At 28.8% G+C, this 22,660-nt stretch overlaps 2 protein-coding genes across 9 annotated transcripts; one reads left to right on the top strand and one right to left on the bottom strand.

The window, feature by feature from the left end:
• Positions 1 to 5,492: 5,492 nt before the first annotated feature.
• LOC129314354 (protein DJ-1 homolog B-like) lies at positions 5,493 to 10,009 on the top strand. Of its 2 annotated transcripts, XM_054957772.1 has the most exons (8): positions 5,493 to 5,560; positions 5,659 to 5,859; positions 6,019 to 6,168; positions 7,812 to 7,994; positions 8,342 to 8,422; positions 8,586 to 8,786; positions 8,872 to 9,012; positions 9,553 to 10,009. In XM_054957772.1, exons 1-8 carry the CDS (start codon positions 5,540 to 5,542, stop codon positions 9,757 to 9,759), a joined length of 1,185 nt encoding a protein of 394 aa, XP_054813747.1. In that variant the 5' UTR covers positions 5,493 to 5,539; the 3' UTR covers positions 9,760 to 10,009. The 2 variants fall into 2 exon arrangements, with proteins under 2 accessions (XP_054813747.1, XP_054813748.1); XM_054957773.1 differs by lacking the exon at positions 5,659 to 5,859 and having other exon boundaries at positions 5,510 to 5,560.
• Positions 9,110 to 13,958, bottom strand: LOC129314355 (uncharacterized). 7 transcript variants are annotated; one of them, XM_054957776.1, is made up of 7 exons: positions 13,725 to 13,953; positions 12,843 to 13,272; positions 12,706 to 12,758; positions 12,384 to 12,421; positions 10,904 to 11,513; positions 9,945 to 10,158; positions 9,110 to 9,131 (listed from the first exon to the last, which is right to left on the bottom strand). In XM_054957776.1, exons 4-6 carry the CDS (start codon positions 12,407 to 12,409, stop codon positions 9,979 to 9,981), a joined length of 816 nt encoding a protein of 271 aa, XP_054813751.1. In that variant the 5' UTR covers positions 12,410 to 12,421; positions 12,706 to 12,758; positions 12,843 to 13,272; positions 13,725 to 13,953; the 3' UTR covers positions 9,110 to 9,131; positions 9,945 to 9,978. The 7 variants fall into 7 exon arrangements, with proteins under 7 accessions (XP_054813751.1, XP_054813750.1, XP_054813752.1 ...); XM_054957775.1 differs by lacking the exon at positions 9,110 to 9,131 and adding an exon at positions 9,733 to 9,849; XM_054957777.1 differs by lacking the exon at positions 9,110 to 9,131 and having other exon boundaries at positions 9,829 to 10,158; positions 13,725 to 13,768; positions 13,853 to 13,958.
• Between the last annotated feature and the right edge of the window lie 8,702 nt (positions 13,959 to 22,660).

Genomic DNA, 22,660 nt, shown 5'->3' with positions numbered 1-22,660 from the left:
ATTTAATGAGTATCTTAATATTAATAATTATTTAATTTAATTGCAATCACATGGCTATCAAGATTTTATTATGTAATATTTATAAAATATCAAATCCCAAATTTTGTGAAGGGACAACATAAATAAAGAGTGATTTAGTCATAAAATTGCTTTAAATTTTTGAAGAGAAATATATTTTAATAATTATAATTGAAACACTAATTGAATATACTTAAACTACTTATCAAATTTAAATCCTCAATTTGGTAATGGGGTCATACTAGTTTAATTAAAAAAAATTAATTTGAATTTTACAAATGTAGCAATATTGATGATAGAGTTTTTGGGGAGAAAAATTTTGTTTTGACTCAATCTGAATGATCCTGTTAAGCAGAGTACCGAAATAATAAAGCATATATGATAATTGTATAAGAAAATTAAATTTATATATAGTACTGACATAACATAAATATTTTAACATATAGAGTATATTTATATACAATTATATATATATATATATATATATATTCAGTCTAAAAATCTATATTACTTGCTTTATTAAATGTATTATTTAATTTTTTTCAATTGATATTTGTAATAAATAAATATATCAATACAATAATAATACTCAATTGTCATGACTCATGAATTCTTGATGTTGATAAAATTTAAATATATCATAGTAAAAATAATTTATATAATAAATCTCAATAGCTTAATTATTATGAAAAAAATTAATTTTTTTCTAGAATAACATATCATAGCCATAACCTCTTAAATTTTGGATAAATAATTTTATAATATATATTAAAATCTTGGAACTTTTATTGTAATGTTTAACAAAATTCGTTAGTAATAATTCTTTCATTAAATATAAAATAAAAGCAAAATTAAATAATATCAATACTTTAAGAGCAATTATAAAATTATTTTATTAAAAATAAATAAATCTTATGATAATTATATTTTCAAACTATTGAAACAGTTAGACATGCATAAAAGATTATTATAGAATTGAAAGAGAATTTATTTAATGTCTTAAGGTTTTTATAAGGAAAAATTTTAGGTGAAGACTCTTGACCCAACATAATAAAAAAGAGGACCTCAATATTTTTGAAATTTTTCTGAAGGGCCTTGCATGGAATTTATTTTAAATTTGTGACAGAAATGATAAAATTACCGTCATTTAAATGAACAACATAAACGATTTGTTCGTTTCTATATTATATATTATTTATTTATTTACAGAATATTGTCCGTTTTCCTACTTCACTTGTTTATAGTATTATTTTCACTTGATTTCATTCCAAGAGCCATAAACAAGTGAAGTAGAGAAATAGACAATATTTCATAAATAAATGAACAATATACAGTATGGGAATAAATCAGACGTCTTATCATGAAATCAATACTTGAAATGAAATCAAGTGAGTTTATTCCTATATTATATATTGTTCATTTAAATGAGGGTAATTTTATCATTTTCATCACAAATGTAATTTCAATTCCGTATGGGGCTTTCAGTAAAATTTCAAAAATTTTGAGATTCTTTTTTTTTTTTTTTTTGGGATCAAAGGTCACAAATATTTGATCAAAGGTCCTCACCTGAATTTTTTTTTTTCCCAGCTGGTCTCCTGTCTCCGCCGCTGCTGTCCAGTGCCCTTGGCTTGTGAACTCCCAACGTGAATACTCGCGCGAAAAAATGACATTGTCGGCCTTTTGGCGTGCGTCTGATTTTACGAAGTCTTCAGGGATCTGTGTTGCACGTTGGGTGCCTCCTCCTCTTGCGACACGACCACACTGCCAAGGACTATTTTCTACTATTACTACGAGCTTCGGAATGATTTTATTTTATTAAAAAAATTCGACCGAATTATATACCTTCGTTTATTTAATTTTATTTGAAACTTTATCTTTATTCTTTATTTCATTTTAATAATAAAGCCTTAAGACTAAATTAAAACTAAATAAAATTGAAGAATGACAATATTTTTTTGTGTGAAAAGAAAGTGCCAAAATTGGAATTAAATTAAGTTATTAAATAAATTGGATACTTTGAAGTCATGAATTTAACTATAAAGGGATAGGATAGAATAAAGCAATAGAACTATATATGGACTCATTTTCTTAGTATTTATTTTCATCTATTTATATCCCTCGTGTTATGTACACAACTTTTCCTATAGATATACAAGTAATTTAATTATGAAGCAGGTCAAACGATTTAATTATTAAATATTCAAATTTTATTTTCGGTCTTCAAAAATATTTTTCATTTACATGATTAAATTGACTAGTCAAACCACATTGGTGTAAAGTTCTCTCAGGCTTCGTATAATTTTTTTCTGCTTACAAAATTTGAATTCAAAACATTTACTCGATAAGTATTGCCAATAGTAGTTAGGTTAAGTATGATATGCATTTTTTTAATATTGTACGATATTTTTTAACAACACTGTGCTCAAAAGTATAATATATTTTTAGTTTTTAATATGTAATTAATAATTTTTTAAAAAAACTCTTAATTAAGAGGTATTTTCAATAAGATTTTCTAATTGGAATGCCCTATTAAATAAATATAAATATAAAAAAATATAATTTTAAAGATAATTAACTAATTTATTGAAGGTGTAATTTGATTAAAAATATTTTATAACACTGATCAAAAAGAGTTTTTTTAAATGAAATTAAGAATTCAAGTTTCATATGAAATATTTCTTTTATATTATTATTTGGCCTGTTAGACCCTCCTTATATGTTTCTCGCCCAATGAAATGCACAGTATAAATGGGGTTAGCTGGTTGTTAGGTTGACACTGGCATGTCAAGTTCGAAATTACTCCTTCTATCTTTATATATAAAATATTTTTAATTAAATCTCACATGTTAATAAAAATTTGTTATTTAATTAAACTCACATAAAAATATAATAATTTTTTAATTTTATCTTTAATAATATTATAATTAATATTATAATAGTAGTAGATAAAACATATAATTAATATTTTATTTTATTTTTTAAGATAAGAGTAAAATTGTATAATTACTCAAAAATTTTATTAACACCTTTTATATTTAAAGATAAAATAAATTTTTAAAAAATATTTTATATATAGGGATGGGGAGAGTATGTGTTTTTCATGCACATTGGACGTAATGTAAATGTTCAATTCATCAATTCTTCATAAATATTCTCTCTTCCCACGTGATTTTGTCCACTCATCTAGTTAATCTATTTCGTTTAAATTGTTTCTCCTCATCTTAATAGCATAGCACACATTACATGACACTTTTGGAATATTTAATAATTTTCCTTTACCATATGACTCCAAATAACTTCAACCAAGTACTGTTGAACTGCAACTAGCCTGAAAGTTTCTCCATGTATTGATACAGTATAAAATAAATAGTAAATATTTTATCCATAAATAATACGCATAGGTTATTTTAGATTCAAAGAATTCAATGAAAAATGTATTGTTTTAAGCCTTGATTTGCTTGACTTAAACGCAATTTCTCGTATGGAGTTTGAAAAATTAATAATGCTAACACTTCCTTCATTAAAAATATAAAACATTTTTAATTAAATTTTACTTTTCAATAAATCAATTAATTGTCTTTAAACTTAGCTTGTACTATTTTTTATATTCATCATTATTTAATAAATATCTCACTTAAAGATAAATGGTTGACTAGTTATTTATTAAGGGCATTTTTCAAAAAAAAAATAATAACACTTTAAAATAGTAAAAATATTTTGCATTTTTACATGTTTAACTCCTCAAAAAGTGTATTATATTTTTAAACAGAATGAGTAATACATACTAGTAGAATTTGTTATTGATTTTATTTTATTTTGTGTATGTGTGTGTATTGATAAATTAAAGATATATTCATGGATGATTGAAAATCTAATATATTTTGGATTCAATTGAAAAAAAGGGGTTGGTTTATAAGTTTTCCAAGGTCAAGCGAAAGTGTTAATATTTGTATAAGCTATGTTTGTAAATATGTTGAAAATGAGTGGTTTAAAACTTTTAAAAATACACTATTCTCACGTTAAATTTTTTTAGTATAATTATTATATTAAATTATATTTAAATATTATCAAGTCTAAATTAAAAATAACATTTTTAAATATATTTTGTTTTGCATTCATAAGACTTAAAATCGAACTTGTGAACTTGTGCTATTTTCACCGATCATCAGACCATGTCTTGACGAAGATGAGTGTATTTTCAAACATGTATTAAAATAAATTTTACTTTAATGTGTGTATGTATGAAAAGTAAGCAATACTTTACCAGCGCACATGGCCAAAAGATGTCAAGACTTTTAGCTTGGTTTGACTATTAATTTGGATATTACTACGCCTTTTTTTATTCGACTTGTGCATGTCGTCCTTACATATAGAAACCAAACCATGCTAATTTTTTCTATATTATTTCAATTTTATCCGATATCCCCGAAAAGACATTAGTACACCCTTTTTAACAAAAATGATTAAGGTGACTAAGATTAAAAATCATTTTAAATTTATGGGGTTTGATTTGTGACGCACCTGCATTATAGGTAGTGGGGATTTTAATTTTATATGTAGACTTATATAAATAACTCTCGATATTTGATAATAATAGTTATAATGTTCTATAAAATATGTGTGTATTGCCCCCATGTTTTAAATACTAAAATTTCTGGGACGGTAATCGTGTGAAATATATTACTCTCTTCGTTTAATATTAAGATTTTTTTAAAAAATTATTATACACTTTGAAAGATCTAAAAGACTTTACATTTTTTTACATAACACTTTACATATATAAAAATATCTTTTAATATTAAACAGAGAATATATATTTAATTCGGTCATTAATATAAGATAAATTTAACTAATTTTGTGTTTATTAAGAAGTAATAGTTATATATATCTTTAAAATTGTTGAAAATTATGTTACTTTTTAGTTGTACTCCCTTTGTCCTAAATTATAGGACCTTTTAAAAAAAAATTTCTGTCTCAAAATATAAGACACTTTGGGTAGATTAAAGTTTCATTAAATGTATCAATTTTAATCTCACCCTTTCTCTCTTTTATAATTAATTTTCATCCATTCCTTTTTTAATATATTAAATGATGGACATTTTTAAAAATTTATATTTTTATTTTGAAAAGATAAAGTTATAAAGTATATTTAATAAGATTTATTGATATGTGAATTTCTATCTAAAAGTGTCTCATAATTTAGAATGGAGAAAGTATATCTTTTATAATTAATAACCATCTTAAATTGTTGTATACAAGATTTAACAAAAACATTTTTTTATCTATGAATCTAAACCATAATAAATAAACCACGATTAAAATTAATAAAATAATTAATTATTCCATTTTTACTTTATATTAAGAATAAAAATTTTAAAAATTTGTCTGATATTAAAAAAATTAAAAAGAGGATGTATGACTCAACCGGGCAAAGCAACTATAAAAGCACAAGAGCATAGGTGAGGTCTGAGAGGTAAGTGCTAGCTGCAACTTGAAGCAAATTCTCCTCAGTACCTCAGTCATGGCTTGCACTGGCCCCAAGGTAAGCAACCAGTTGATGCTATCTTCTCCATCTGAAACTGTGCTATCTGCTTGAATTGACAAGTCTTTTTTTTCTAATGATGCTAAATAAACTGTAAGGTTTTGGTCCCCATTGCCGATGGCACTGAGCCTATAGAGGCTATCATCACCATCGACGTTCTGCGACGATCCGGAGCTGATGTTACCGTTGCTACTGTCGGGAAACAGCTTCTTGCTGAAGCCATGATCGGCATCAAGATCATCGCTGATGCTTTGGTTTCTGATGTTGCTAATAACGTCTTCCACCTCATTGTTCTGCCTGTATAGGCTTCTCTCTCTCGTTCTGCAAGCATACAAAGCTGTCTCATTGGAGCTTTGACAGCTTATATCCTTACTCTCTCTTGTACTTGAGCCTTCATTGGTGGTTACTCCTTAATTGATTTCATACTGACTCATCTTTTATTTTTCCCCCAAACTAAGGGAGGGCTACCGGGGGTAGATAATCTGAGAGACTGTGGAGGTCTAGAAAGCTTGGTGAAGAAGCACGCTGCAGATGGACGGCTTTACGAGGCGGCTTGTGCCGCCCCCGCCGCGGTGCTTGGACCGTGGGGCTTGCTCACGGGACTCAAGGTATAAGTTAGCTCTCTGTTCCGCATTTTTGTCCTATATATGACAACAGTTAAAGATAATAGCTTAATTAGGAGAGAAATTAAAAAATAGTAAAAAATTATTACTTTCGAAAATTTATAGGCTTGTTATTTTGAGAATAATTTTTTATTTTTTAAAATAAAAAAATATGTTTAATAATGTGCTTTTAAAAATATTTTTTTAAAAAAAATTAAATATTGTTATGGAGAATAAAAAACAAAAACTATCTTTTAAGTATTTTAAAATTATTATTTTAAAGAATACCAAAAAATATGAAATTACTTGTTTTTTTTAATATATATTTTATAAAATATCAATTTTTAAAATAATAAAATAAAAAACAGTTTCCAACCTCTCGGCTTTAATTTCTTACTTTTCTCCGTGATCAAACCAAGCCAAGGGTTACTTGGTATTTGCTTCTTAAAGTGATTGAAGGCCATTTTCTTGGTGGGTTAGAAAATCCATTGCTTCTCTTTTTGGTGTCTACCGAGGGTATCCCTTACTTGTCAAGGATCCCAATCCCCCTCAAGAGGTGTGGAGATCCCATAGAAGTTGTAAATGCAACATAGCAAATGCTTAATAGAAGAGCTTTACCGCTTTATTATTACGGAACAGGCACTGGACATCAATATTCTAATAAAAAAATCATTACTTTTTCCGTTTAAAAATATAGATTTTTTTAAAGAGTTTGATGTTTAAAAATATAAAATATTTTTAGTCTTTTAAGTTATAATTATTATCATTTTTTTAAAAATATCTCTATTAATAATGACTTTATATTTATTATGAGGCATTTAATATGGGTAAATATGAAAAAATAAAATTAATAGAAAAGTAAGTAACTGTTTTATTAAGATGAAATTCGGTTAAAAATAACTTATATTATTAAACAAAGAGATTACTTTTTTTAATAAAAACTAAAGTACATACTTAATTTTTTAATTTTGCATGAGATTTTATTTTAATTTTATAAAGCATTTTTTCAGTTATTTAATTCTAACATCATCATCATCATCATTTTTTTTTTTATTTTTGCTCTAGTATCTTGAGTCTTTTACCAATATGGTCGGTAGCTTGCCGGCATTAATTTCATTAATAATTTTTTTTATATTAAACTTTTAAATATTAACAATACTTTTACATGTTGACATATTAGATTTAATTTTTTAAAATAAAAATAATTGACAAAAAAAATATAATCATTTAAAACTAATATTATTATAATTAAGATTAAAAAATATTTTATAAAATTAAAAAAATAAACTAAAATTTTATATAAAATTAGATGATCGCTTTAGTCTCATATAAATTGGGAAATACTTGTATACCTATCGCAAAATTAGCAATTTCTATCACAAAACTACGAACAGTACTCACTTACAAATGGAGAGAGAACAAACGGACAATATAAGGGATGAATGACAGCATATCTCAATTTAAAAAGTGTTCTTCCACTATATTATATATTAATTATAAAGCTTAATTTTATATTAATTCAAGTTTACTTATGCTTAAATATTCTAACAATTTTGGTCGTTATCAGCAGCCGGTGATAATATTATTTCCAACAATCTAAGCCACTTTACCTAATACCACTGATGGATGTGCGTGTGGTGATTTGAAAGGCAACAGGTTATCCTTCATTCATGGAAAAACTGGCAGCTTATGCAGACGCGGTTGAATCAAGAGTGCAGGTGGATGGCAGACTTGTTACTTGTGGTGGCCCTGGCACTTCTATGGAGTTCGCCATTGCACTGCTTGAGCAGTTATATGGAAAACAAAAGGCTCGTCAAATTGCTGGACCACTGGTGAACAGTCCTTTACAATCTAATTTTACTGATTATCATTCACAGAAAAACATGAAAAATCATACTGTCATTAACTCCTTATACCCAAAAATATATATATATGTATATATATATATATGTATATATATATATATGTATTGGAAATGGAACTATCCCTTTTTTTTAGTTTTAAGAATGAAGTATACTTGGCTTATATCAATCCAATTAACTGGCTGTGGTTTATTGGCGTGATTAACCCAAAATGCTTAAGATATATTTTCATATTTATGTTGTCATCATTTTCTTCAACTATGTTGTTTAATTAATTTATTGTCTTTCTCATGGGTTTTATGTGACGACAACTTCAGGTCATGCGTTCAAATCACGGTGCTGAATATACTTTTACTGAGTTAAACCCAACAAAATGGACATTTGATCATCCACCAAAGGTGAGGTTTGGGCCTTGAGATTTCGTGCATTCAATCAGCATTGCAAACTGGTCATACCTTCACTAATTACCCAAGGAGGACTGTTTTATTTTGAATTCTTTTTGCTGGATTTGTGTCTACTGATTATATTGTACGTTCTTGAATTTCCACTGTCTTTAATTAGGTTCTTGTACCCATTGCTAATGGCACTGAAGAAATGGAAGCCGTGATGATAATTGATTTTTTGCGAAGAGCTGAAGTAAATGTTACAGTTGCTTCTGTTGAGGATAAACTAGACATTGTAGCTTCTCATAGAGTAAAATTACAGGCAGATTTACTCCTTGATGAGGCAGCAAAACAATCTTATGACCTTATAGTGTTGCCAGTAAGTGCCCTTCTTTACTTGCACCTGATTATTAGCCAGCCATTAGAAGTTGGGTTGATTTTTTTTTTTTTTGGGAACCTTCCAGGGTGGATCTGGTGGTGCTCAAGCTTTTGCAAACTCAGAAACCTTGGTGAGCTTGCTTCAGAAGCAAAGAGAATCAAACAAATATTATGGAGCAATTTGTGCATCCCCGGCTTTAGTTTTGGAGCCCCATGGCTTGCTCAAGGTGTGTCCGTTTCTGGATCAACTTATTATCACTATCTCATTTAAGGGGCCTTATGAACTGTGTGAGATGCTGGAATCACAATTCCCTCTTCTTCAATTTATTTTGCCAGGCCTTGCCCTCTATTGTATCAAAAAAAAAAAAAAACTTCTTATCACTATGAGCATAACTTTTACCGAATCGTTAATTAACTGAAGCTACTTATAATATGATTAACTTTGATGGAAAATCTTGGTAAAATGACAATTATTGATTTATTATGATTTGTCAAGTGGAGGATTAAAATTAACGTATAGAAGAGACTATAGAAAATAAATAGCAAGCAGGCAAAGAGTAAGAAAGGAACGTTGCATTTTAACTCAACCACAAAACTTGAGTTTATAAGTTATTTTGCTTTATTATATATTAATTATTAAATTTACTTTTATCTAATACGAGACTTCTTACATTAACTCAACTCCATCTACACTTTAACATTCTAACAATTAAATGTTTTGTGTTATTGTCGAATAAAACAAACTTGTATATTTGGTTCTTACGCAGGGCAAAAAAGCAACGGCTTTTCCTGGCCTGAGCAACAAGTTATCAGAGCAGGGTGAAGTTGAAAAGAGGGTTGTAGTTGATGGCAACCTTATTACCAGCAGAGGGCCAGGGACAGCCTTGGAGTTTGCACTAACTATTGTGGAAAAGCTATTTGGACGCGAGTCAGGGCTTGAGCTTGCAAAGTCCATGGGTTTTACATCGCATTAGTCTTGTGTTTCAACATTTTGGTTAGCTCTATGGCTAACTTTTACTTTCTTGCCTTGTGTACCAATAACGAGTCAAAATGGAGAAGTCCCTCTTCATGTGGAGTGGTAGATGAATAAAGATTTGTGAGTCCTACTTAAAGTTATTAATTGTCATCTTCAAAATACAAAATATAATATGTATCTCACCTCTCATGTAGAATAATCTGGGTATAGAAGACCCTTAATGAATTTTGCCCTTCTTGTTCCTAGCAGCTTGGATCTGATCTGCAAGCGAAATTTCCTTCCGCATTTTTTCCTTCTTGATGAGCTCCAGATCCAATTTCTTAGAGTTTGGAAAAATGGAATTCAGAACATTTCCTTCCCTATGTTCTTGATCATTAGTGCTCTCCCTTATGCAAAACTAAAGACAAGACAAACACAGCATCGTTAGAATGTAGAAGTAATGAGGCACATTACAAACATAGAACAACAGGGTCAAGGGATCCGTTCAAATGAATGAATACATGGTATAGCTCTACTTAATTAATAGGCAGTTGTGAGCATTATATACCAGACTTTAAAAATGACAACTTTGACAAATACAGGTAGCATTCTTTAGATGTGGGTGATAAGGTCATGTAGAAAATTTCTCCAACTAACCATCACAACAATTCCTTCAAATGAATTTTATGTGCCATAACTCTAATGGAAAATCTCACAACAAACATGTGAGATGCTCTTCTAAAATTTCCTCACTTAAATATAACAAGCACATCCACCAGTGCATATTCACGAGATAAATACCCATTTACTCAGCATCTCTTCCTCTCTTTTCAAGCCTTACTATCACAATATAACAGTTCTATATTTAGGATATGTTAATTGAGAACATAAGAGTTCCTAAATGACATAGGAATCAAGTTACCGAACTTTCTCTTTTTTAACTCATACAAACATAAAGAACTTCTATCAATTTCCCCTTTTCTTTTTGTACGAGGAAGAAGTCCGATTCTTTACAGATAAACAACACAATCCACTACTAAGTTCATTTTTCCATATATATTTCATATGAGCATGTTATTCTAGTTTTCAATTACCTTTACAAAGTTTCTTGTGTGTGCTCCTGTGTGTACATAGCCTATGAATGAGGAAATTTGAAGCCCTACCTTTAGTTTCGAGTTAAGCGTAAAATCTACTGGAACCTCTAAGTCACCTTTGACTTCTTTTGCTTTTCCATGTGACTGAGCGTTTATATTCCATGGAGCCTTAGCCCTCTCGTCATGCTCTCTTTTCTTTTGTGTGAGCATCATCTTTTTTATTGCTCTTATCTGCGCTGCTCTCTCAGCTCTTATCCTTGCCATTTCATTTGCTTTTGCCTTTTCAGCAGATTGCTGAAGCTGATACTGGAGAGCCATTTCCTGTTCTATCTTTTCATAGCTATCCCAGTCTAATTCTTGCTCACCTTTCCCTCCCCTTTTAGCTGCTGTGGCTATGGTTGTAGCCCATGACTCCATGAATTTCTTTGCTCCAGCAATGGCAATCTGCTTTCCTTTTCCTTTTTGCTTATCCCATAGCAGTTGATGGTGCTGCAATTGTTGTTTTATCTTATCATAGCTATCCCAATCTAGCTCTTCTTCATCACTTCCTCCTTTCCGAGCTCCATTTGCTATGCTTTGTGCCCATGAAAGGAGAAACTGCTCCTTCAATCTCTTTGATTTCAAGCGCTTTTGCCAAACATATCTAAGTGAAGAACTTATTTTTGCCTTGATTTGATCACTGCAGGGAGGTTGATAGATATTGAGAAATATGCGGTTATGGACTGCATTAAACTACGCATCATGCTAAAGCTCAGCCTAAGATCCATGTCAAAAAACTAAGCCAATAAAGTGCAAAATTCCATTAGGCTAAGTTTAGACTCATTATGCCAGTGGCTTTCAGGTGCACTGAGAACAATTAAAAGATTTCTATTGAGCTCAAACATTATATTAAGATAAATTTTCCTTTTAAAAATTTAATGTTTTCATTATTTAAAGGGCTCTAAAAATCTAACAACTAATAAATTTTGCAGACACAAATTAAATGTGATATAAGAAGATACTATCAAGGATAGAAATCAAAAGCTATATTTACTATCCTCACTATGTATCCTTTAAAGGGTAAAAGCAGATTGTTTGACAAATGAGGCCACATATTACTCCAATTCAGACAAGTGGCAAAAACCAACAAACCCAGAGTTAATTGGCAAAATACTAAATAGACTGTTAATCTGAACAAGTTGCATCGGCTTTTGTAAGCTACCTAATGAAGAGTGAAACGTCAATTTTGCAAGCTTATTGCCTATGTTATTTCAGCATGTTTCTGAACACATACAACTTTCACATATTAGTCCAAACTCCAAAGTCAATCCCCAATATCTTTCTACTTCCCATTCTTTTCCGTATTGAATGCTGAAGTAGTAATTCTCCTCCTCTTTACTGTTTCTAGATGATGGATGCCCAACATTATACGTTCAATGTAATCACTTATTTTTTTATCTTTTCTTCACCTATTATAAAGCACACATCTTTCTACAGTATGAGATTATTTTCTTCTTTAAGCAGGCAGACAGACAAATGATTAGATGCAACACATAACAGGCATCTTTACCTATGAGAGCGAGGATGTTCAGACATCTTGTTCCGAACCTGAAAACGTGTCAAGATAGGGGAAAAATGATACCAATTACTTGATGAATCAAGAGAAAGGAATTAGAAAGTGCAGAAAACATTTATGTTTTTTCTTTTCTTCATCTGTTTTGTTTGGGATGAAAAATGTTACCATAGGTCATCTGACACATCAAAATGATAATCATTATAGTGTTCAAGAATAAAAAAAATTAAGAGAATTGTCATGCACTAGTAAGGCTGTTATCAACATTTATAAGATAGGGCATGTTCCAAAAACTGCAATCATTCTTACATGACTTCACCTTAGGGTCTCTCAATGCCTCCAGTGTTCTTTGCTTGATTCGCTCCCGGGTCTCTGCATTAATGTGTAATATCAGTGGTTCACAATTAACCAGCCAAAACAAGCATCAATGTACATTCATTTGTAATTTCTAAATACCTGCGGTGTGCTTCCTCCCTTTGTTCCAAGGCACTTTTCCCTTGTTAGCTAGTCCTATTTTGTCCGTCGAATTCTCTCCCTAAGCATTTTGCTATCCAGAGTTTCTACAGAGTCGCTACAACCAACAACTTCATTCCCAATGTTCAATATTGTCCTTTCAGATGAACCAACGCTGACTTTTGACTGATTATACTCACCAGCACCAGATGTCTCCCCATCATAAGCGGCAATAAGCAGTTCCCCAGGGCAAACCCTTTGAGATGAACAAATAAAATCTAATTTGGGAGTCACAATCTTCGCCACAGATATTTGATGATGCACTTTTGGTGGGCTTGGAGGATAATGAGTGAATTCCACCACATTGCTCAAAAGTGGCCTTGAATCAATGTTTGACGTATGATTCAAGGAAGAGAGTAAAGAAGACATTCCTCTGACAGGATTATATGCAAAAAAAAAAAAAAAAAATTATGAGATAAATTGTGAAACACACAATAGACAGCAAGCTGATGCATCTGTTTCTATGCATTTGGATATATAATCAACTACTAATGTCAAGCTGAAAAATTAAACAGCCAAATTTCACCTCCCTAGTGACTCTACAACACTATACCATGCTGAGAAATATAGGGCAAATCAACCATTCAGACTAATAAACTACAGTTGAATCGACCCTAACAGCGCCCATTTGAAACTAAGAGAACTTCTGAAGATGAAACAGCGTTAAGGCACATACTGTCACTAAATTCACCAAACCAAAAATACTATTATAACTGCAACGTTCAAGTTCAAACATGAGAAGCACAGCAGAAGAGACGAATTGGGTTAACTCGAGCACAGACAAACACAGAGCACCAATAGACAAGAGACAGAGAAAGAGCTTACAATGAATTGAAGGCGAGCATTAGAAAAGTGGGAGACCCCGAAAACTGTAAAGGAAGCAATTAGCAAATGAAGTTGAAGCTCAGGCCCCGAAAAAAAAAAAAAAGACAGAGAAGAGGGTGAAGCTGAACCCGGATGTCTGCTTCTCAAACGGCACCTAATCTACATTTTGCTAATGAATGGGAAGCGGCCCTTCACCCTCTCTCACTTTACTCGTTTTCGTTTTACGTTTTTTTTCCCCTTTAGTCTGAGATTACAAAGGAGATATTGCTAGTTAAAATCCCCTAGAAAGCAAGACCTGGTACGACCTAAGAAAGAAAGATAAAAATAAAATGACCCAAATGCCCTCGTCGTAGTTGCTACCTCTCGGGTCAGCGAAGATGGAAGATGCAAGTCCGGAGCGAAAATGCTCGGGACAATTTTAAATAACAATCAGGAATGTAATGCAATTATTAATAAATTTTAAAAAAATTTAAAATTTTATTTTTTTTGGCCAGTTATTATACAAAATTATTAATTATTATTTTTTTATTTTATTTATTAATTCAATAACATGAGTTGCAAATTACAGAAGTTAACATGCCACTAGTTATATAAATTTAACATCAATTGTTCAATTATAAACAGTAATATTAATTGTTAAATTACTTACTTTACTTATTAATTTACTAACATCATTTATAAAGTACTAACATGTCTTGTAATTTATAACTGATATTAGTAAATTAATAATTAATGTTATTACTTGCTTGACATACGGATACGGATGTAATTTATAAGTGATATTGGTAAATTAATAAGTAAAGTAAGAAAACTAACAATTAACAATTTTACATAAAAGGTGAAAGATACTTTAATTTTTTAAAATTAAAAGTATTTACACTTTTATTTCTTGAATTGAAATGTTAAAAAATTTTAAAACTTATTAATAATTAAATCACATCCCTAATTCTCATTTAAAATTCTCCCAAAATCTTAAGGTAGTCTATGGTCTATGTGTATACCAACAAACAGGTTCCATCAAATAAAATTGATATTGTTGCTTTACATATTTTTTGTGTGAACCATGCTAATCTTCTATTTTTTAATTTAATTTATAAATCATTTTTAACGTATTTTATATAAATAAAAAAATTTAAAAACTCATTAATTTTATAAAAAAATAATATTTTTTAACTTTACTCTTATCAAATATATATATATATACTTTAACGATATATTTTCTTTTTCCAACATTTAACAAAGAATAACTGAAAAAAATTGTGATAACTTAACGAGGTGTTTTATAAATAAGATAATAAAATTTTCTCTTTCTATCCTAGTAATAGGACCAAAGAGAGCATGTATTGTTTTAATTTTATTGAATATCTTCAAAGGACTAGCATATTTTCTTGTTTTAATTTAGTCATTATTCAAACTAAAATAGTCACTAATATTTACAATATTTAAACTTTAGTGATTAAAAAATTTATAGAGAGAAATTACTTATTTTATTTTAATTATTATCAGAAGAAAAATAATTATAACTTAAATTAAAATAGTTATTGATATTTATAATACTTGCACTTTACTAATTAAAAAATTTGTAGAGCAATCATTAATATTTTAAATTAGAGTTATTATACTTTACTGGTATTTATAATATTTGCACTTTAATCATTATCAGAAAAAAAATAGTTATTACTTAAACAAAAGCAATCATTAATATTTTAAATTAGAGTTATTATAATTATTTTACAAAAGACATTAATATTAGAAACGTTCCAATGAATTTAAAAAGAATTATTATATTTCACAGGACGTCATTGTTATTTACTTATTTTAGGGATTTTTCTGCCATCAAATATAAGAATTATAAATAAGAATATCAACTACACATGAACTTGATGCATATAATTTATTTTGTTCAATTTTCAGCGCCTTAATCACCAAGTAACTACTCTAGGTACGCTGAACTTGATGAGATTCAGCGCCTGTTCTTTTTCATTATAAACTAGATTTTTAGCCTATACGATGCACGGAACATTAATCCACCAAAGTCCAGTGATGTGAGGGGGGGTGGGGAAAAAATTTAATGAAGTCATTTTTCTTTAAAAAAAACAATCAATTTGTAACTCTGTATATGTTAAAAATATAAAGAATAATTTTTTATTTTAAAATTGGTAATGCCTACCTAAATTAAAAATAAAATCCATCAAGATAAAAATTATAGTTAATTTGAAAAAAAATATGAATGTAAAATATATTAATATAATATCATACATTTTAAAAACGTAGTCAACTCTATCTAACAAGATAAAATTATTTATTATTGTTGCAATATCATAAATTTTAAAAATACAATTTAAATTTTAAAAGTATAATTTAAGTTTAAATTTTTAAAAAACGTAGCATTGATAACTTTATTTTTAAAAAATAATTAAAAAATAAAACTCATTTTCCCATAGTTAATGGGAGAATGAGAGTTAGGTCTTAAAAAGATCAATTAATTTAAATTAAGTTTTAAGTGTTAAACTCCAGAAATTTATAAGTTTGACTCTTAATTTTGTAATCTTATTATGATGAATTTATAACTTATTTTTCAAATTTTAAGATAGTTGAAGAATAAATAAATCTATTTTTTTGTAAAAATTTAAAACATAAATTACAAATTTATCACAACAAAATTACAAAATTAAGAGCCAAACTTATAAATTTTTAAAATTTAACACTTGAAATTTAATTTAAATTAATTGGTCCATTAAAACCTATCTATCATTCTCCCCATAGTTAATATAAGGGGAAATAATAATAAAAGACCATTAAAAAAAATTATATCAGCCAATGATTAATTGTTGTCAGAGTTCAAATAAAAAAACTTTAATAAATTATTGTTAATTTAAAATAAATTATTGTTAAAATTTGAATAGATACTTATTGATAAAAGGTTAACTTAAATTAATAAGTATCGATTTTAATTTTAATAACAAATGAACATTGATTGATATAAATTTTATTTAATAATCCTTGATTGATTTTTTTTTTTCAATATAATCCTGATGTCAAATCAGAAGGCTCTCACGCGCTATTGCACTAAGCCGCTTCAATACGGAAAAAAAAAAGGATATAATAAAATTTTGGTATATCTTCACATTCTCTCGGTTATTAATTTAATTTTTAAGATTTAATTACAATTAACCCTTTTTTTTTCCTCCTGGTTCAATGAAAGGACATCCAAAAGGATCAATTATTACAAAAACGAGTTTGCTCATCGCCTAAAGCGAACCCTACATTAATTATATGGTTTCAAGACAAAATTTTTTACACCCATGTTATGTAACTAAGAATATCAACCTTTTCACAAATTGCAAACAAGTTTGCTAGCCCAATGAAATCAAATAAAAATGTGAACTTGAATATATATATATATATATAAGTTTCAAAAACTATATTGGTAATTTAGATAAATTTAAGAGACTAAAAATTTTATTAACTCAGAAATAATTATACGCGTAAAATCAGTGTTCAACTATGTTGGCGTATTGACTTGTTGAGGAAATCAACCCTATCTCTGATATATATATATATATATATATATATAAAGAGGCAATTTTCTAGGCCAAGATTTACATCAAAACAACCAGAAAAGGCCACATAGTTGGTGGATCGATCTCATCATGGAATCCAAGGACAAGATGGGTTACAGCCTACTTCCGTCCGAAGAAAAGATCATACACCAGAAAGAGCCTGTAAAGGAATATTCACCGGTCTATAACGATGAAGATGGAGGGAAAGAGGAGGGGAAGAAGAAGAAGAAGAAATTAAAGAACGGCAAGAAGCTTCGTCACAGAAAGACATTCTGGGTTTGTTTCTCTAATGTTGAGATTGGGTCGAGTAAGTTGTTCCATGACGATGAGAACAAGAAGAAGAAGAAGGATGATGATGAGTTAAAAGTCAAAGACGGGTTCTTGTTTTCCAACGTTGATATTGAACCTGAAGAAGAGAGGGAAAAAGTCCAGAAGCTTGTGGAGAACATGAGTAAAAAGTCCTGCTTCTTTGTTTGTTTCTCCAGCATTCAGGTGGGCCAATGAGACTGAGGAACAGTAATTTTAATGTTACGTTTGAATATTTCTTCAGTTTCGCTCATTTTTCATTTTGTGTGTCACGTTTGCTGCTGTGGTTACAGTTCAGGTTAACTTGGTTTCTCTGTAATAAAATCGTTTTTTGTAACTTGTAGTTGTACAATTTTCTTGCTGTTTCATGGTTCATCGTCAATGTCATACGATTTGTGATATAAAGTGGTCTCCTCTTGTGACTAAGTAATGTGTTATTCCATCATATTTATAAATTATTTTTACTATATTTTATTAAAATTTAAAAAACTTAAAATTTATTAATTTATATGTCTAAAAATTTCATAAGTTATCAATTTAATTTGTCTCTATTAAATATTTATATTTTTAAAAATATATTTTTTCTCACCAACATTAATGTATGTAAAAAATAATTATAATAAAAAGAGGGAAATATTGAAGGGAAAAAATATCATTCAATGACTACTAATAGTATCTATTATCAAACAAAAACTAAAAAATTTTAAAATATCATTATAGGACTATGAGATTCATTTAAAAATAATTTTAAATGTGAAAAGATTGTAGCACTCCTACTTTTCTTTTCCAATTGACAAATAGTTATTCATTAATTAATAAATATCCATTCATATTTAATAACAAATCATTCACTAATCAACTAATTTTATAATATAAAAAACATGGTTGTGGGAAGGAACAAGTAGATATCATATTTTAACAAGTAGTTATTTATTAATTAATAAGTAATCTTTTTCATTTTGAGCACGGGTTTTTTTGGCCCAAGTGTATTTTATTTTTATCATGAATTTTTTTCTTCGTTAACAAGAATCCATTCACTAATTGATAAGTTTAAAAAAATAAAAATATTATAATCTTTTTCCATATAAAATTATTTTTAAATAAGTCCCCTGATTCTACAGAGATATTTCATAATATTTCGGTCCTTATTCAATATTAATTGAATTGTTTTAATGGTTCCTGAACGATATTTTTCCATATTGAAAATTGATTTAAAACAGCGTAAAAACATGCTTCTTGCAAATATATACTTAGTATATTTCCTAGTAGGAGGCTGGATAATATCTGAATTTATTCGCATTATTATAACTCACCAGCATGATCTCATGAAAGCAATTTGGTTGATATATATATATATATATATATATTTTAGACTCCTTAATCACTAAGAAACCATTATGCACTTAGATCATTCAACGTCAGCTCTTATATAAATATTATATATGCATATGTAGTTCAAAATTTTCAGTTTTAACTAAACACAATGACCTATTCAACCATGGATAATGATCCAGAATGCCAAATAATTCAACAATATTAAAAAATAATAATACATGTGTTGACCTGGCTAGCTTGCTTCTTGAAGAATAATCAGCCCTATCGCAAATATATGGAGAGAAGCAGCTTTTCTGGGCTGATCAGTTTGTCACCAAAAAAATTAAACAAACCGTAAAAACCATATCGGTGGTCATGCATGGATCTGATCATAATGGAATCCAAGAAGAAGATAGGTGATTACGAAAACCTGGTTTTTTCCGAGATGCCTATCGAAAACCTGAAAGAGCCCATCTTAAAGGCATCTCAGAAATATAATACTGATGAAGATAAGGAGATGAAGAAGAAGAAGACAGGTAACGAGATGCTTCGTTTTGTAAAGACGTTCGGTGTTTGCTTCTCCACTGTTCAGATTGCCTCCAGGGTATTGTTAACTATGTAACATCGATACTTTAAAAAAGTATATATATACTCGCAATTTATTGGATATTCGCAACTCATGTGATATGTTTATGTACCGTGTATTTCACAACATGTTAGAATTTGCTGTGTATGATGTTATGCTTTGTATTTTACCCGATATGTATACTTGTGTATATCTATGCATCATATATATAGGTTGTGTGATGTTGTGAGAAGAAGAAGAAGAAGAAGGGTTATATATATAATGAATTGATCAAAGTCGAACGAAGATGGGTTCTTCTTTTACGATGTTGGGATTGAGCTTGAGGAAGCATATGACTTAGAGTGATAGAATGGGGCTCAGTTTTATTTGATCTGTTACGTTTACTAAGGTTTAGGAGTCTGTAATGATTTGTGATTCGTATGCACAATTGTGTGTGTGTGTGTGTGTTGTAAAAAAAAAAAAAACTGCATATGCACGCACTTATGTTATTTGTATGCGAGATTGAGGTTGTTGCTGTGGGTTTTGTATTGTAGCTGCGTTTAATACTTTTTGATTTTTTGAGATTATGAAAATCAGTTACGAGTAATTTTTTAAAACTGTTTATCAAATTTTTTAACTTTTTAAAATTATTCCAAAGTTACTTAGAAGTACTCTTTTGGTAAGGGCTAATGGGAGAGAGAAGCAAACATTTTTTTTTTATTCCATTGTTTGGTGTGCTATGAAATTTGGGGTACTATTCATGTTCGATTTGACTAATCTGAACTCTCATCATTTCAAATTTTTTAGTTTTTCTTTAAGTTTAATTCATTAATTTTTTCACATTTTTTAATGTCATCTCCCTAAAACATTATTAAGAGTGATTTTAAAATTTTATAAACATTAATTAATTAGTTTTAAGTTAATTCTTTAATTTATATATAAGTTATAGACTTGATTGTATTTTTTTAATTATTTATAAGTATCTTCTTAAAGACTATATTTGAAACATTAAATGTAAGCACGTCTTTAAATAAAAATTTAAATGTTGATTAAATCTATTGCGAAAGAACATTCCTTTTGCTAGACCCACCTCCCATTATTCCTAATGAGATATCTTTATCAATGCACAGAGTAATACTTGTGATCGTATTATCTTTGGCATTTGTTTTGTTAATGTAGGGCGCTTGAATTTGATGTGAGTAATGAAACAAAAGTAAACAAAAAAAAAAGATAGAAAATGGTAATTTTATAAATGAATAATTTTTTTTACTTTCATGACGGGAATAAAATGATAAAAAATGACACTTATGTCAAATTGCAAAACTTGCAATTGTCAGGGTGCCATTCAATGTCGTTTAACAAAGTGTAGAGTATATGTGAAGGATTTAGCTAGCAACCTGTGACCCAAAGGAAACTGTAGAAATTAAGAATTTACACGGATTGAGAAATCAAAAACGTCAGAACATCAATGTGATTGTGTAACTGGAGATGGAGTCTCCCGATTTTAAATACCAGATTGTATCCAAAATGTAAAAAGGGTAAATTAGATATACAACCAGAACTCTTATTAGTACAATATCGATCCAACCAGAAAGTCGGCCATTGTAGCTGGTTTGAATGAAATATCTTTCTTGTCACCAAAACAAAAAAAAAAAAAAAAGAACCAGAAAGTCAGCCATTGATTAATATTCCAATCTAAGTGACAATCAGTTCCAATGTCCTTGCGTGGATCCTATTATTTTATACATTTTTTCTATACACGGGTATGTGTGTCTTGTTATCTTGCCTGTACCCCCCTCCTACTATCTAAACGGGCAAGTTTTTTTTTTTGGAATTATTTTGATAACGAAAAACTTTTAAATGTACAAGAAGAATACCATGTAGCATAAACATATAATAAAAAATTATGATAGAATAAAGCTATCTTCATTTTTAATCGATAATACTCTATAATCTCAAAATACAATATATAGTACATATGCACTATCCAGGCAAGAAATATGATAAATATAATGAACTTATATATTCAATTACCAAATGATCCTTGGTTATCATTATCAATTGGGTAAGACTTAGAATGCATTTGAAAACTCCATATTTAACATCTCAAAAGTACTTTTTTCCTTTTGAAATGTAAAATATTGTTTGCGATTAATTTATCAAATCACAAGGACTTCTGTAAAGAACTTTTGGGATAGGGTGAAATGTGAATTTTTCAAAGTTCCATTAGGTAGCTTTTTGGATGTGAATGTGATTAGTAGAGTATTAATGATTGGTATCTACTTTTGCATTTAACCATAATACCCTCCATTATTTTCATTCTTGTTGTGTGCACCCGAGGCTAGTGTTTTTCGTCACTCCCATCTCTTACTACTCATGCTCTCTCATCTCGCTCCTCCTTCTCTTCGTTGTCTCTCCTCCATGTCTCCATCATCGTCTAGTCACAAATCGAACTTGAGTCCCTCCAATTCTTCCTTCCTGAGTTTGGTTTCTTGTTTTGTTAGCCTCTTGAGCTTCATTGCCTTTGTCTCTCCTTTATGTCTCCTTTGTCACTCCTTTATTGTCTTGATCTTCTTTTCTTCTTTTAACCAAATTTTACTTCTTTACTGGAGAGATAAGATATTATAATTCTCTGCTTGAAGAAGAAAGATAGAAAAATTATTATAGAGTTTGTGTAAGAAAATTTAGTATTTGAAGTCCTATAATTTATCTTGATTTCAAATTAATACCCATAAATTTTAATTTTTTAAAATTAATAGTTCGAATATTCTACCAGAGATTAAATTGTATATTATAGATCGAACCGTTAACAATGTAACCATTCAATATTAATGAATATTGAACTACTTATTACATAATTTTTTTGAATATGAAATTATATATTTTTTATTCTTATTACTTAACATCTTACATTTTATGCTATTGGAATTTCTATGACATTTTTAAACATTTCTAATATATTATATTTGTACAATATAAATTATAAATTATCATAAATCAATGTCCTTTTTAGTCATTATATATCCAAAAGTACATTTCAAAAATATAAATTTTTATTAATTCAAACAACTTTTAGTTTGTTAAAATGAATTTTAAAAAAATGTATCTAAAAATAAATTACGTTACAACAATTGACTTTTGCTAAATGAACTTTTACCAAACTGACTTACTCCCTTTGTTAAAAAATA

This window comes from Prosopis cineraria, unplaced genomic scaffold, assembly GCF_029017545.1.
Source record: "Prosopis cineraria cultivar Desert tree isolate PC_DT_omini unplaced genomic scaffold, ASM2901754v1 PC6, whole genome shotgun sequence".
Taxonomy (NCBI): Eukaryota; Viridiplantae; Streptophyta; class Magnoliopsida; order Fabales; family Fabaceae; genus Prosopis; species Prosopis cineraria.
The sequence above is the reverse complement of the archived record's forward strand: the minus strand, read 5'-3'. Positions and strand labels throughout refer to the sequence as shown.

Excerpts from the sequence above, each read along its gene's own strand:
- LOC129314354 (XM_054957772.1), top strand. The coding sequence starts at position 5,540 with ATGGCTTGCACTGGCCCCAAG. Across the intron at positions 7,995-8,341 it reads GTCAAATTGCTGGACCACTG|GTCATGCGTTCAAATCACGG; the intron begins GTGAACAGTCCT and ends CGACAACTTCAG. Across the intron at positions 8,787-8,871 it reads ATGACCTTATAGTGTTGCCA|GGTGGATCTGGTGGTGCTCA; the intron begins GTAAGTGCCCTT and ends GGAACCTTCCAG.
- LOC129314355 (XM_054957777.1), bottom strand. The coding sequence starts at position 12,409 with ATGTCTGAACATCCTCGCTCTCATAG. Across the intron at positions 11,514-12,383 it reads GAACATCCTCGCTCTCATAG|TGATCAAATCAAGGCAAAAA; the intron begins GTAAAGATGCCT and ends ACCTCCCTGCAG. Across the intron at positions 10,159-10,903 it reads CGCTTAACTCGAAACTAAAG|TTTTGCATAAGGGAGAGCAC; the intron begins GTAGGGCTTCAA and ends TCTTGTCTTTAG.